The 13,799-nt window shown below is 37.5% G+C and overlaps 1 protein-coding gene and 1 pseudogene across 1 annotated transcript; both read left to right on the forward strand.

Moving 5' to 3' along the window:
- The first annotated feature begins 1,542 nt into the window (after nucleotides 1–1,542).
- LOC100447067 (large ribosomal subunit protein eL30-like) lies at nucleotides 1,543–1,869 on the forward strand. Its single transcript, XM_009242170.3, has one exon. The coding sequence runs from the start codon at nucleotides 1,543–1,545 to the stop codon at nucleotides 1,867–1,869; it is 327 nt and encodes a 108-aa protein (XP_009240445.3).
- Nucleotides 1,870–4,025: 2,156 nt separating this feature from the next.
- Nucleotides 4,026–4,114, forward strand: LOC112134093 (small nucleolar RNA U13; annotated as a pseudogene).
- The last annotated feature ends 9,685 nt before the right edge of the window (nucleotides 4,115–13,799 follow it).

The raw sequence follows: 13,799 nt of genomic DNA on the forward strand, positions 1-13,799 counted from the left end.
AATTTCAATTTCTCACTGTTATGTATTTGATCTGATCTCACAGGCATAACTAGCATCTTGTTTGAGGCACTGTGCTTAAGAATTGGGGAGAAAGATGCAGTTTAAATCTTTCAGGGTTCTCCTTGTGAAATGGAATCAGTCGGCACACCTACTAACTTTAAAGAAAGTGGCTGGAGACTTTTGCCTATTCAAGGGACAGAATGCATCAAGCTTCCTCCTGACAAGCCACCTGCAGAAACGGTTGTTAGGGTATACCATTAAGCCTGCATCTATACATTTTGTGCCTTTAGTTTAAGTTTTGTTAAAACATTCTGGTTTTATTTATTTCAAAATTTATTTATTGAAATCACTGATTTGCACTGGTATTAAAACACTTGATGATAGACTCACAATGTACCAATAATTGCTGAAACTACCATCATGTTTTCAACTGTTGACAGTGATCAAACAATTCTGTTTTGCAACTGCACTAAATAAAAGACAAAATGCAAAGTTTAATTATAATGAGATTGTTTTTTCAGTCTTTAATGAGATATACAACTTATGAATAAGATGACCTTTTAGAGCTTTATTTCATAGATAAAATTTGAGATTACTATTTAAGAAATTTTGCTTAGGTTTCATTTGTGTGAAGCCTTTAAAGAAATATTAGGTTAAAAACAGACTCCCTAAATTCCATCAACAGAAACATTACTTACTTTGAACATGAATAGAATTTGAGAAATGAACCTTACACATTTATTCCAATTTCTTATGAGTCTAAAATTTATGGGATTAGGCCTATATTTTCTTGACGCAGATTTGTTATTCAACATGAAGCTACATTCAAAGAGAGAGAGAGAGGTCAGGCGCGGTGGCTCAAGCCTGTAATCCTGTACTTTGGGAGGCCGAGGCAGGTGGATCTCCTGAGGTCAGGAGTTCCAGACCAGCCTGGCCAACATGGTGAAACCTCATCTCTACTAAATATACAAAAAACAGCCAGGTATGGTGGCAGGTGCCTGGAATCCCAGCTACTAGGGAGGCTGAGGAAGGAGAATTGCTTGAACCCCAGAGGCAGAGGTTGCAGTGAGCTTAGATGTCGTTATTGCACTCCATCCTGGGTGACACAGCAAGACCCTATCTCAAAATAAAATAAAATAAAATAAAAAATAAAAGAGAGAGAGAAAGATAGCAACAAGAATGGGTCAGTAGTAAAAGAATCTGCCTTATTGTGGGAGGAGTCCCAGTCAGAAGACTTGGTCTCTAATCTAAATTCTGTTATTAACTAGTTGCACTTGGGCAAATCACTTACTATTTCTGCCATCTGCTCCTGCATGTGGCACATATGTAGGTAACTTATTTAAAAACAACAGCAAGAAGATAAAATAATAGATTATCTAGGAATAATTTGCATAACACATAATGAAGACAACTCTAAACCTATATGTAAGGATGAAAAAAAGACCTGAATACCTGTATATATAATATTATACAGATATCACCTTTCTCACTCCCCAGCCATCTTGGCAGCTGCTCTTGATTGGGGCCATCCCAACCAAGGAGATGAAAAACTCACTGGAGTCAATTAATTCTCGGCTCCAACTCATGAAAAGCGGAAAGTACATGCTGGGGTACAAGCAGACTCTAAAGATGATCAGACAAGGCACAGCAAAATTGGTCATCCTTGCTTACAACTGCCCAGCTTTGAGGAAATCAGAAGTAGAGTACTATGCAATGTTGGCCAAAATTGGTGTCCATCACTACAGTGGCAATAGTATTGAACTGGGCACAGCATGTGGAAAATACTACAGAGTATGCACACTGGCGCTCACTGATCCAGGTGATTCTGCTATCATTAGAAGCATGCCAGAACAGACTGGTGGAAAGTAAACCATGCAAAATTTTCCTTTAATAAAACTTGCCAAGCTTGTTTTTTTTTTTAAAAAAATACATTATAAAGATATCAATTTTATGCCAATTTATCAACTAAGTATAATCGCATCAAATACTCAGAGAAAAAATATGTTTAGAATTGAAAGTCTGATCCTAATTTTATCTGGAAGAGTAAATAAGTAAGAATGCTGACTTTTAAAGCAAAAGAAAAATAAAGATGATTTTCTATGCCAGATATCAAAATACATTACAAAATTATAGTAATTAAACAAAAATGTATTAGCATAGGACTAAAAAGATAGTTCAGTAAACAGAAGAGAGAATCCAGCAATAGACCCATGTTTTCATGGGAACTGTAGTGCATACTACTGTAGTGCATACTGATGAAAGAATTTCAAATCAATTGTGGTAGAACATAAGGGAAAAATAATCAAATGAGATTCCTACCTCACACCATACTTCAAAATAAATTCCCAATTTTTTTTTTTGAGATGGAGTCTTTTTTTTATGGTTATTAACCACTTTTTTCTTTTATTATTATTATTATTATTATACTTTAAGTTTTAGGGTACATGTGCACAATGTGCAGGTTAGTTACATATGTATACATGTGCCATGCTGGTGTGCTGCATCCATTAACTCGCCATTTAGCATTAGGTATATCTCCTAATGCTATCCCTCCCCCCTCCCCCCACCCCACAACAGTCCCCGAAGTGTGATGTTCCCCTTCCTGTGACCATGTGTTCTCATTGTTCAATTCCCACCTATGAGTGAGAATATGCGGTGTTTGGTTTTTTGTCTTTGCGATAGTTTACTGAGAATGATGATTTCCAATTTCATCCATGTCCCTACAAAGGACATGAACTCATCATTTTTTATGGCTGCATAGTATTCCAGGGTGTATATGTGCCACATTTTCTTAATCCAGTCTATCATTGTTGGACATTTGGGTTGGTTCCAAGTCTTTGCTATTGTGAATAGTGCCGCAATAAACATATGTGTGCGTGTGTCTTTATAGCAGCATGATTTATAGTCCTTTGGGTATATACCCAGTAATGGGATGGCTGGGTCAAATGGTATTTCTAGTTCTAGATCCCTGAGGAATCATCACACTGACTTCCACAATGGTTGAACTAGTTTACAGTCCCACCAACAGTGTAAAAGTGTTCCTATTTCTCCACATCCTCTCCAGCACCTGTTGTTTCCTGACTTTTTAATGATCGCCATTCTAACTGGTGTGAGATGGTCGCAACCTACTCATCTGACAAAGGGCTAATATCCAGAATCTACAATGAACTCAAACAAATTTACAAGAAAAAAACAAACAACCCCATCAAAAAGTGGGCAAAGGATATGAACAGACACTTCTCAAAAGAAGACATTTATGCAGCCAAAAGACACAAGAAAAAATGCTCACCATCACTGGCCATCAGAGAGATGGAGTCTTGCTCTGTTATCCAGGCTACAGTGCAGTGGCTCAATCTTGGCTCACTGCAACCTCCACCTCCAGAGTTCAAGCGGTTCTCCTGTCTCAACCCGTCGAGTAGTTGGGATTACAGGTGCATGCCAGCATGCCTGGCTAATTTTTGTACTTTTAGTAGAGGTGGAGTGTCACCATGTTGCCCCAGGCTGGTCTCGAACTCCTGACCTCAGGTGATCCACCTGCCTCGATTTTCCAAAGTGCTAAGATTATAGGCGTGAGCCACCACGCGCGGCCATAAATTCCAATTGAATTAATCATAAGATTAAGAATTTTAACAAATATGAGGAAAGCATAAGAATATGTATGTACCCCCCCTTTTTTTTTTTTTTTTTTTTGGAGACAGTCTTGCTCTGTCACCCAGGTGCAATCTCTGCTCACTGCAACCTCTGCCTCCTTGGGTTCAAGCAATCCTCCCACCTCAACCTCCCAATTAATTGGGATTACAGGTGTGCACCACCACTCCCGGCTATTTATTTTTTGTGTTTTTAGTAGCGATGGGGTTTCACCATGTTGGCCAGGCTGGTCTCTAACTCCTGACCTCAAGTGATCTTCCCTCCTTGGCCTCCCAGCATGCTGGGACTACAGGCGTGTGCCACCTCGCCCAACCCAAATATGTATGTACTCTTAAGGAAATATCATTCCTAAACAAGATAGAAAACTTAGAAGCCTGCTCCTTTTGTAGCTCACGAGCGATGATGATTGGGTGTTCACATGCATCTGTGAAATGCACTACAATCTTGGCTCATTACCCATCTGACCTGAACTTGGGGAGGAAAAAAAAACTCAGAAGCCACAACGAACACAAGGAAACAATGGACAGATATAACTACATGATGCTTTAAATTTTTCTGCCCAGGAAAAGATCACATAAACCATGTTTAATAAAAGACAAAACAGACTGAAAGGAGATAGATGTAACATATAACAGAAAGGGATTAACCGCTATAACATGTAAAAACTGAAGAGTTCCTTCAATTAAATAATGAAAAGACAATCCAATATAACAAGGTAAAAGAATAAAAATGAACAAAATAAAAAGAAAAAAGTGATCAATGAATATAAAGATCAGTAACTGTTTACTGATTTCCCACCGGATTAAAGAAAATTGAACAATTGATAGTATGTAGTTTTGGTAAGGGTATAAGGAAAAGGGCATTTTCATCATTATGCGTCTGAATATAAACAACCATAGCATTTCTGTGGGTCAGTGTGGCAACATTCATCAATATGTTAAAGATTATGCGCTTTGATGGAACAATATTACTTCTAACAATCCATCCTACAAAAATACTTACACATGTGGACAAATATATATATGAATATTAATGATACAATAGAGAAAAATTTTAAACAACCTAAACATTCATCAATGAAAGAAATGACTAAGTAAGTTTTAATATTTCCATATGAACAATGAAACACTATATGGCTATTTAAAAGAATTAGGTTGTTTTATATATACTCCTAGGGGAATTCTTCAAGATATAAAGTTCAAAAAAGAAATCAGAAAGCAATCCAGATAGACTGCATACAATAATGTCATTCATCCCGTTTGTAAAACTCATGTATATATCTGTTCATGAGCAAGCATGGGAATAAAATAAAGCCTGGAAAGATATACTACAACTTGCTAACAGGAGGTAGAATTCTTAAAAAGGATCAATGAAAAGGAATTTACTTCAGTTATTTTATACACTCCTGTTCTATTTGAAAACGTTACAAGAATGCATTTTTTTCTCATTAAAATTTTTCATGGAAAAAATAGGAGTTAGCAAACTGTGCTATTAATGTTGTTCCTACCTTATCCAGAACTACTTGGTAATATTAAAAACAGCAGAATTACAAAGTCCAGAACTTTCTTTTGTTACATGTTCATTTTGCCTCCTTAATTTTTGTACTTATGTAAATAACTATAGCTTTTATAAAGCTCAGCTTCAAAGGTACTAAAAATTTTATCAAAGTTTTTTCTGTACCCCTTTTGAATATACACAAAGCCAACGTTTAAAGCTGGCTTCTTAATATAAGCATGATCTAAAAGTCCATAATTTTTCCCAGAGGACTGAATGCCTCCAGAGGACCTACCACTGTGGAAAAGATGCTGTGTCAAAATGATGCAGTGCAGCCATGCACTGGGCAGGACATCAACCTTGAAACGCATGATACTGGTGATCACATAATGAGAATTCCATTCAAATTTGACGGCTGATCTATGAAGTTCTAAGATTCTTGAGGGTTCTTTTAAACGCAGTTACCAGGCATCTGAAATCACTTCCTGCAACTTATCTGCAGTATAATCTAGAGAAAAATTTCCAGGCCTTGGTATCTATTTCATCATTCAAATGAAACTAATTCTCACCTGCCATTTATTATAAAGATTAAGTAAAACAAGGAATCCAAAAATGCTTTGGAAGTTATGAAGTTGCTGTAAAACATTGTTTTTACCAATATATGAACAGTTGATCTTCCACAAATCAATTTGATATTCCTACCCCCACCCTTAACCTTCTATGGTCTGGAGTCAGATTTGTTATCATTTAATGAGAACTTCCTATATTCAGGTCCTCAGGAAAAGTCTCAAAACAGTTCTGGAAGGCAATGCTCCTATTACCCCCATATCTCAGATGAGGAAGAAGATTAGGTACCTAACCCCAAGTCACAAAGCCAGGAAATAGTAGAGCCTAAATTCAAAGCTGTTTATTTGATTCCAAAATTATTAACTGCTGCTCCTAACAGAGCACTGCCTCCCAGTATATTGTTTCATATCTTTTAATACCATGAGGATAATAATTATTATGAGAATTATAATTGCTATAAATTATCTTTTCAACAATTTTTTCTTCAAAATTGGGAGAAAAGCAAGCCTGCAAAAATAAAATTTGCACAGGTATTAACAAAATATTGCCCAAAGAAATTCAGGGTGTAAATAAATTATTAATATGCTGCTGCTAACAAGATTGGTAATTAGCACTTAAGAAAAAACAGAGAGAGCAAGAGAACCCGAAGAAAGCTCATTTATCTATCTAGACTTTCTGTGAGAAGGATGAGGTTTCTTTTGTTTTGTTGTTGTTGTTGTTGTTTTGAAATAGAGTCTGACTCTGTTGCCCAGGCTGGAGTGCAGTGGTGCAATCTTGGCTCACTGCAACCTCTGCAAGTGATTTTTGTGCTTCAGCTCCCCAAGTAGCTGGGATTACAGGCATGCGCCACCATGCCCGGATAATTTTTGTATTTTTAGTAGAGACAGAATTTCGCCATGTTGGTCAGGCTGGTCTCAAACTCACGACCTCAAGTGACCCTCCTGCCTTGGCCTCCCAAAATGCTGGGATTACAGGCGTGAGCCACTGCACCAGGCTGGATGAGACTTTTTTTTTTAATCTAATGTAAATTTTTTCAAAGTGCTGCTTACCCCCAGATAAACAGCAAGGCTGGCTCTCCTAGCTAAGTGCAGATGAAATGTCCAATTACATTAAACAGCTCTGGCTTGTAAAATATTTGAGGAGAAGCAGAGACTAAGAAAAGATAGCTTAAGAAATGCAAAATGTGGGGACACAGCATTTGCTTAATCACGTAAAAGTCTAAACGTTAATTAAAATTGACATTAATTAAGAACTATAATCCCACCTCCCTCAAGAGAGAGGCTGGCTTACTGGAAGGAAAGGACAACTTGGAATCACCAATTCTCCTACAGGCCGTCTAGCGCCTTCAGTAATCCCTGGTCAGCGTCTCGGAATTCCTTTGGGAATTCTTCCCAAGGGAGGAGTCAAAAAATGGGTTCATTGCAAATGCTTACTTTACAAGTGAGTACTTTATTACAGCTCTGCTGTTACAGGTTTTTCTTATTTTCCTTTCACTTTCAAATCTAGTCAGAGGGTTTCACCAAACCCATCTTATTCCAGGATGATAAGATAGAAAGGAAAACCAGCTTTTATTGAGGACCTGCTAAATGCTGGGGCCTGGGGTTACTAAATCTCAAAACTTTCATTACAGCTTCTGCCTATTTTCATCCAAATCGCACCAGAAAACTTCTTACAAGAACGCTTAAAGCGGTGGCTCATGCCTGTAATCCCAGCATATTGGGAGGCCAAAGCTGGCAAATCACTTGAGGCCAAGAGTTTAAGACCAGCCCGGCCAACATGGCAAAAACCCATCTCTACTAAAAAAAAAAAAAAATACAAAATTAGCCAGGTATGGTGGTGTCACCTGTAATCCCAGCTACTTGGGAGGCTGAGGCAGGAGGATCACTTGAACCTGGGAAGCGGAGGTTACAGTGAGATCTCCCCACTGCACTCCAGCCTGGGTGACAGAGCAAGACTCTGTCTCAAAAATAAATAAATAATTTTTTTTAAAAGAACACCTAAAACAACAACAATATCACCATACCTTACCTTTAGATATCTCTATTAAATCTTAGAACTAGAACTCTTTCTTTAAGATGAAACTTTTATCTACATTTTACAAAAGAAGAAACTTGGGCTTAGAGAACCTAAGTCAACTGCATTAGTTCACAACATAGCCACCAAATGTTTGAACCTGAAATTGAACCCATGTCCTCAAATAGTGTAGTCCTACTACACTGCAGCTCCTTCACCCCAGGGGAGCAAATTCCCCAAAGACAAGTACCGTATTATTTTAGCAACAGCCAAAAGCACAGTGAATAAAATTGTGTTTTGAAAGCTCTTTGAACACTGAAATGTTTAATGCACCTGGGCGGTGTTACTATTATTAAAGAATGATCAAAGTGGGTAACACAGTTTCCAGTAATAAAAGTGATCATAAAATATAATCATAAAGTATTGAAACAGTTTGTTATATGGCTTCTGGGGCCAGTCCCAAAGAGGAATGCCCCCTCTAAATTGATTTGAAGATTGGCATGGGTCTGACGGGTGTTCTGATAAAGTGATAATTACAAAGGATAATTGCTTGCTCCCATGAGTTCTGATACAATGACAATGGAAATCAACATTCTCAACTTTATATTCTTGCCATGTTCATGCATATATATATATACACACATATATACACTGTGATAAGGAATTATATATATGTATTTATGTATAAAATGACATAAGCTGCATTTTAATATGTTTCATGAAATAGTCCTGAGGGGCTCATTAAGAATTTTAAAAGTTTTTAATAAAGCATTAAATAAAAAGATATGGACCAAACAATTTATCTAGATATTTGCCTACTTGATATCCAATAATTTTTTTTACAATTCTCCCCCGGTAAATTGAATGAATCTTTTGATTGTATTAATAAAATGAAGTTAAAATGAAAATCAAATTATTTTCAAAAAGTAGTGATGATGCCTAGACTATAATAATTCTTTATCCTGCTTGTTATTGGATATTTTCAAAACACCACAATTACAATAATATGGATTTTTTAAATGAAAAGTTGTAAAAAAAAATTTTTTTTTTGGTCATTTGGTGAAAAGAATATAAAAGTAGATGCAGGGAAACTTACTACCCATTTTATTCAATTAATGGCCACTCTATAAGTATTCAGGACATTTAAAGCCACAGTAGAGGCTGGGCACAGTGGCTCACGTCTGTAAACCTAGCACTTTGGGAGGTCGGGGCGGGAGGATCACCTGAGGTCAGGAGTTTGAGACCAGCCTGGCCAACATGGTGAAGCCCTGTCTCTACTGAAAATACAAAAATTAGCCAGGCGTGGTGGTGCATGCCTGTAATCTCAGCTACTCAGGAGGCTGAGACAGAAGAATCGCTTGAGCCTGGGAGGCAGAGGTTGCAGTGAGCCAAGATTGCGCTGCTGCACTCCAGCCTGGGTGACTGAGACAAGAGTGTTAGAAAATAAAATGTTAAGAAATAAAATGTTAAGGACATGAAAAAATATTTTGATCAAGAAGGAAAACTGGTCTTGTCAACATAATCAGGAGGAAATATCTATTATTTATCAATTGTCATTTTCTCTTCTCTGCTTCTTAGGAGGACATTTTGCCCCTACTGATGCAACTGTTGCTATGGTTGAGTCAGACAAACATAAAAGACTGTGACAGGACCCTGAGAAGTTCAAAGACAAGGCTGTCTTATCAGTAAAAAGGGAGATCAGTTCACAACCTCCTTGAAATCTGCTTAGTTTTTGAGGAAGAAGGGAAAGAGGGAGAGACGCTGGTGGAAAACTGGCTTCCTAAATTTTTTTTAATTATAAAATATCTTGGAATTCTTCAGTCTTTTCTCTATAAAGTGTATTTATTGGGTCTATATTAAAAACTTGTAACTACTAGTTCTTTATTGGGAGGCAAATTAAAACAATTATAAGGAAGAGTTTAATAAATCATCATTCAGTGATCCAAACTGGTCCTCTCTCTAGAGATTATGGTGACAGATTATAAACAGCCTTGGAAGTCAGGCAGGGAGGGTTAGATCCCAGGCAACTAGAAGCCAATTTTTGATCAGAGATGTGACAAGAGAGATATTTGTGGCATTGAATGCCCTGGAGAGGGGAACGATGACCTAGGAGGTAATTCAGGCAGAAAATATCAAGAACTTTGACTTGAGTTTTAGTCCTTGGAAGGGAGAAAATACCAGAGATGTTTGAAAGCAAAATAAATCAACACAACTTGACAAGGATAATCCATGAGGTGTTCTGAGCTGATAACAAATTATACAGTGAGAATTCCAGTCTTCTCCTTGATACTCAATTATTTTTGTATTTAGTAAAGTCTAATCAATAGGAATTTTAGAGGAAAACGTAACATAATGTAATATGTGCCTGAGATGTGAAAGATGATGGAGGTGAAAAGAGGTTTATAAACTAAACAAATGGGCAAAACCTTCAGGGTTTGTTTTATTTTATTTTTGGTTTTACATTCTAATTGGTAGTGTAGTGTTTAGCCATGCTGAAACCTAAGGAGGCCTTATACCTGGTTCTATTCTTAGCCTGAAAAATGGAGAGAAATGAGTCCAAAATGTCTCCAAGAAAGCTGAAGAAATCAACAAGGGAGAAAGGAAGAGAAGGAAGGGAAGAAAAGGAAGGGAAGGAAATCATCGGCTTTCCTGGAGACATTTTGGACTCATTATAAAATATCTTGAGTGGAAAGTGTAAGACATGGTACACTAGATCACTCATAAGATGAGCTGGTTTAGATGGAAAAACAATAACCTGACTTTAAGAAAGTGGTGAGAAATATACAAGCAGCAATTACCAGATCAGTAAGGAGACAATGGAAAATACAGAGCTGGAATTTCAGTTAGCCATTAGGATAGGAAATTCTGATTGTTGTGTCATTGGCATAAAAGCAATATTTAAAGCAATGAGAAAAAATCCAAAGTCAATTGAAAACTTGCCTTAAGTATCTTTTCCTCAATACTGGAGACCAGTTGAGTGTGGTGATGCATGCCTGTTGACCCAGCTACTCAAGAAGATGAGTAGCTTGAGCCCGGGAGTTTGAGGCTGCAGTGAGCTATGATTAGGCCTGTGAATAGCCACTGCACTCCAGCTAGGCAACATCGCGAAAAGCCATCTAAAAAAATACACACACGCACACACACTGGAGAGGAAGGGGAGTGGAAGACATGTAGAAGAGGCAGAGACCTCAGGATAGGGCAGTGACAAAGTCCCTGTCTGTCCCAGCAGACCACAAGATACTGGCTGGTCTGGGTAGCTATAGTTGAGATTGGGAATTTTTTTGTTTTTAGATGAGGTCTCTCTCTGTCGCCCAGGCTGGAGTGCAGTGGTGTGATCTCCGCTCACTGCAACTTCCACCTCCCAGGTTCAAGCGATTCTCCTGCCTCAGCCTCCTGAATAGCTGGGATTATAGGCGCGTGCCACCACGCCTGGCTAATTTTTTTATTTTTAGTAGAGACAGGGTTTCACCATGTTGGTCAGGCTGGTCTCGAACTCCTTACCTCATGATGTGCCCACCTCGGCCTCCCAAAGTGCTGGGATTACAGGCGTGAGTCACCGCACCCAGCCTGTAGTTGGGATTTTAAGCAAATTATTTAACAGCCTTATAACTGGAAATTCACCTAATTGATCTAATTGATCTCTGAATTTACTGTGGGTATTAAACAAAACAATATATACAATAGTGATTGAAATTTTAAAACTGTCAAGTATTTACACCTACAATCAAAATGTAAATCAAATTCCAACTGTAGCCTTAATGGAAGAATGTCACATTTTCATCACTCCCTGCATTCTCGGCCATGAGTCCCCTCCATCCCAGGAATCCTTACAGTTTTCTCACATTGGCGCTGTGAAGGGCTGTACCTTCTTATCTCTGATCTCATCTCTCAGCCGCATCTCACATCTGGATTCTCTTTCCAACTGTAACATTCTCTCCCTTTCTCTACACCCTATTTTACCTACATTCCAAAAAGCTTCACTCTGCTCTAAGCAACACTCACACTTTTGCCCCAGGAAAGGTAGAGGTAAGTTTTTGGCACAACTTAACCATTTATGTTTTTATTCAGTTGTCCAAAAATACGTTTTGTGATGACAATATTCTGGATAAAGTTACTAAGGTTGTTTCCAGATTCAAGAATCTGACCAGTCAGATTCTGTTTGTGTGTGTGTGTGTGTTTCTTTGAATGCTAATTCCCACCTTGCAGATGTAGCCCTAAATACTTCTCTTACAACAGATAAAGTCTAATATTTAATATATTTCAGACAATTTTTAGTGTATCTTGATCATTTTTGTAATCTTCACAAAAACTGGAAACATCCCATAAAATTCTTAACTTTATCTGAGACAGTATGATATAGTCAGGGAAACAGTGTCACAGCTTTGGAATCATCAAGAGCTGGACTGAGAACCCATTCCAGACCACTTATGAGCAGCATAAACTTGAGCATGTTATGTTATGCCTCAGGGATTTGATTTACAAAGAAAATGGGAGTAGTGGTTTCTATTTTATAAGATTGCTGCAGGGATTCAAATACTTAATGGAGGCAAATCACTGTACGCCAGTGCCTGGTATAAAGTAGGTACTTAATAAATATCTGCTGAGCAAATGAAGTCCTTCCCAGTCATCTCATCACAAAACCTAATAGAGTGTTGAAGGCACTGAAAAGTCCATTAGACTGGAGGGTCCCTTACTAAAGTTCTACTTTAGCAGTAGCTTAATAAAAACTTTCTATTTATTGACTGCAACAAGTTATTTCTAAGAGTTTAATACATCTTTTTTTAAAACTGCATTGTTATTTGGAATAAAGGTAAGTGTTTGATTTTATACTTTAATTTCTAGAACCATAGATTAGTTCAAATAGCTCATTTCAGCCACTGTTTAAGTCTCCTTTTTAATATCAGAAAGTATTTATGACTAAAGAAGCAATGAAAAATTACCCCTGGTATGGTCCCTATACTCATCATGCTGAAGATTCAACTTTTTTCTATGTGAATGTTTTACCTCCACTTCTGGTCCGCCAGTTAAGAACAATGAGAAAAGTGACTAGGTAACTCTATAAGACCAGGAACCTGATCGCCTGATCCTTTTAATGAAAACTTTGATTGCTTTTCTTTATTTACTTGCCTCTTATCTCTGAGAACAAAGTTGGAAAGGGAATTATCCCTGTGCCTTCCCCAATCCTCCACCTTCATTCCGTTCTTCCAAAATCTTATATGGAAAGTTTTCAGCCTGTCCCTGAAGGATAAATATTGCAAATTTTGAGAAATGCTACTATGGATAAGCTTTGATTCAAAATTTCTGGAGAAAACTTTTTCTTTAAAGATTTTCCTACTTTTTGTTTATTTGTCTCTAATATTATGTCCTACTCTTTGATTTCTCTTTCAAATATTAAAAAATCTTGGCCAGGCATAATGGCTCACATCTGTAATCCCAGCACTTTGGGAAGCTGAGATGAAAGATTTGCTTGAGCCCAGGAGTTAGAGACCAGTCTGGGTAACATAGGGAGACCCTGTTTCTACAACAAATACAAAAATTAGCCGGACATGGTGGTATGTGCCTATAGTTCCAGCTACTGCGGAGGCTGGGGAGGGGGTGAGAGGATCATTTGGGTCCAGGAGTTAGATCAGCCTGGGCAACAGAGCAAGACCTTGTCTCAAAAAAAAAAAAAAGAATATATATTTGTGTGTGTGTGTGTGTGTGTGTGTGTGTGTATGTGTATGTGTATGTATATATATGTGTATGTGTGTGTATATGTATATATATGTATGCGTGTGTATATATGTATATATATGTGTGTGTGTATATATATGTATATACATATGCGCGTGTGTGTGTGTGTGTATATATATATGTATGGTTATTTCAATTGGTGTACCTGAATAGCAGTGACCAAAAAATACACTCTTGTTTATAGTGGTTTTGTAGTGATCACCTATTCCGACCATATGGAGATCTAACATGCCAGAAACTTCACTACTGTTGTAGATGTGTTAGTTCTTGATTCTTCAGACAGATAAGCAGTGACTCTGATGTTTCCTAATTATGAAAGAATCTTTCTATTTGAGTACTACTGG

The sequence above is a fragment of the Pongo abelii genome, chromosome 5, assembly GCF_028885655.2.
Source record: "Pongo abelii isolate AG06213 chromosome 5, NHGRI_mPonAbe1-v2.0_pri, whole genome shotgun sequence".
NCBI lineage: Eukaryota > Metazoa > Chordata > Mammalia > Primates > Hominidae > Pongo > Pongo abelii.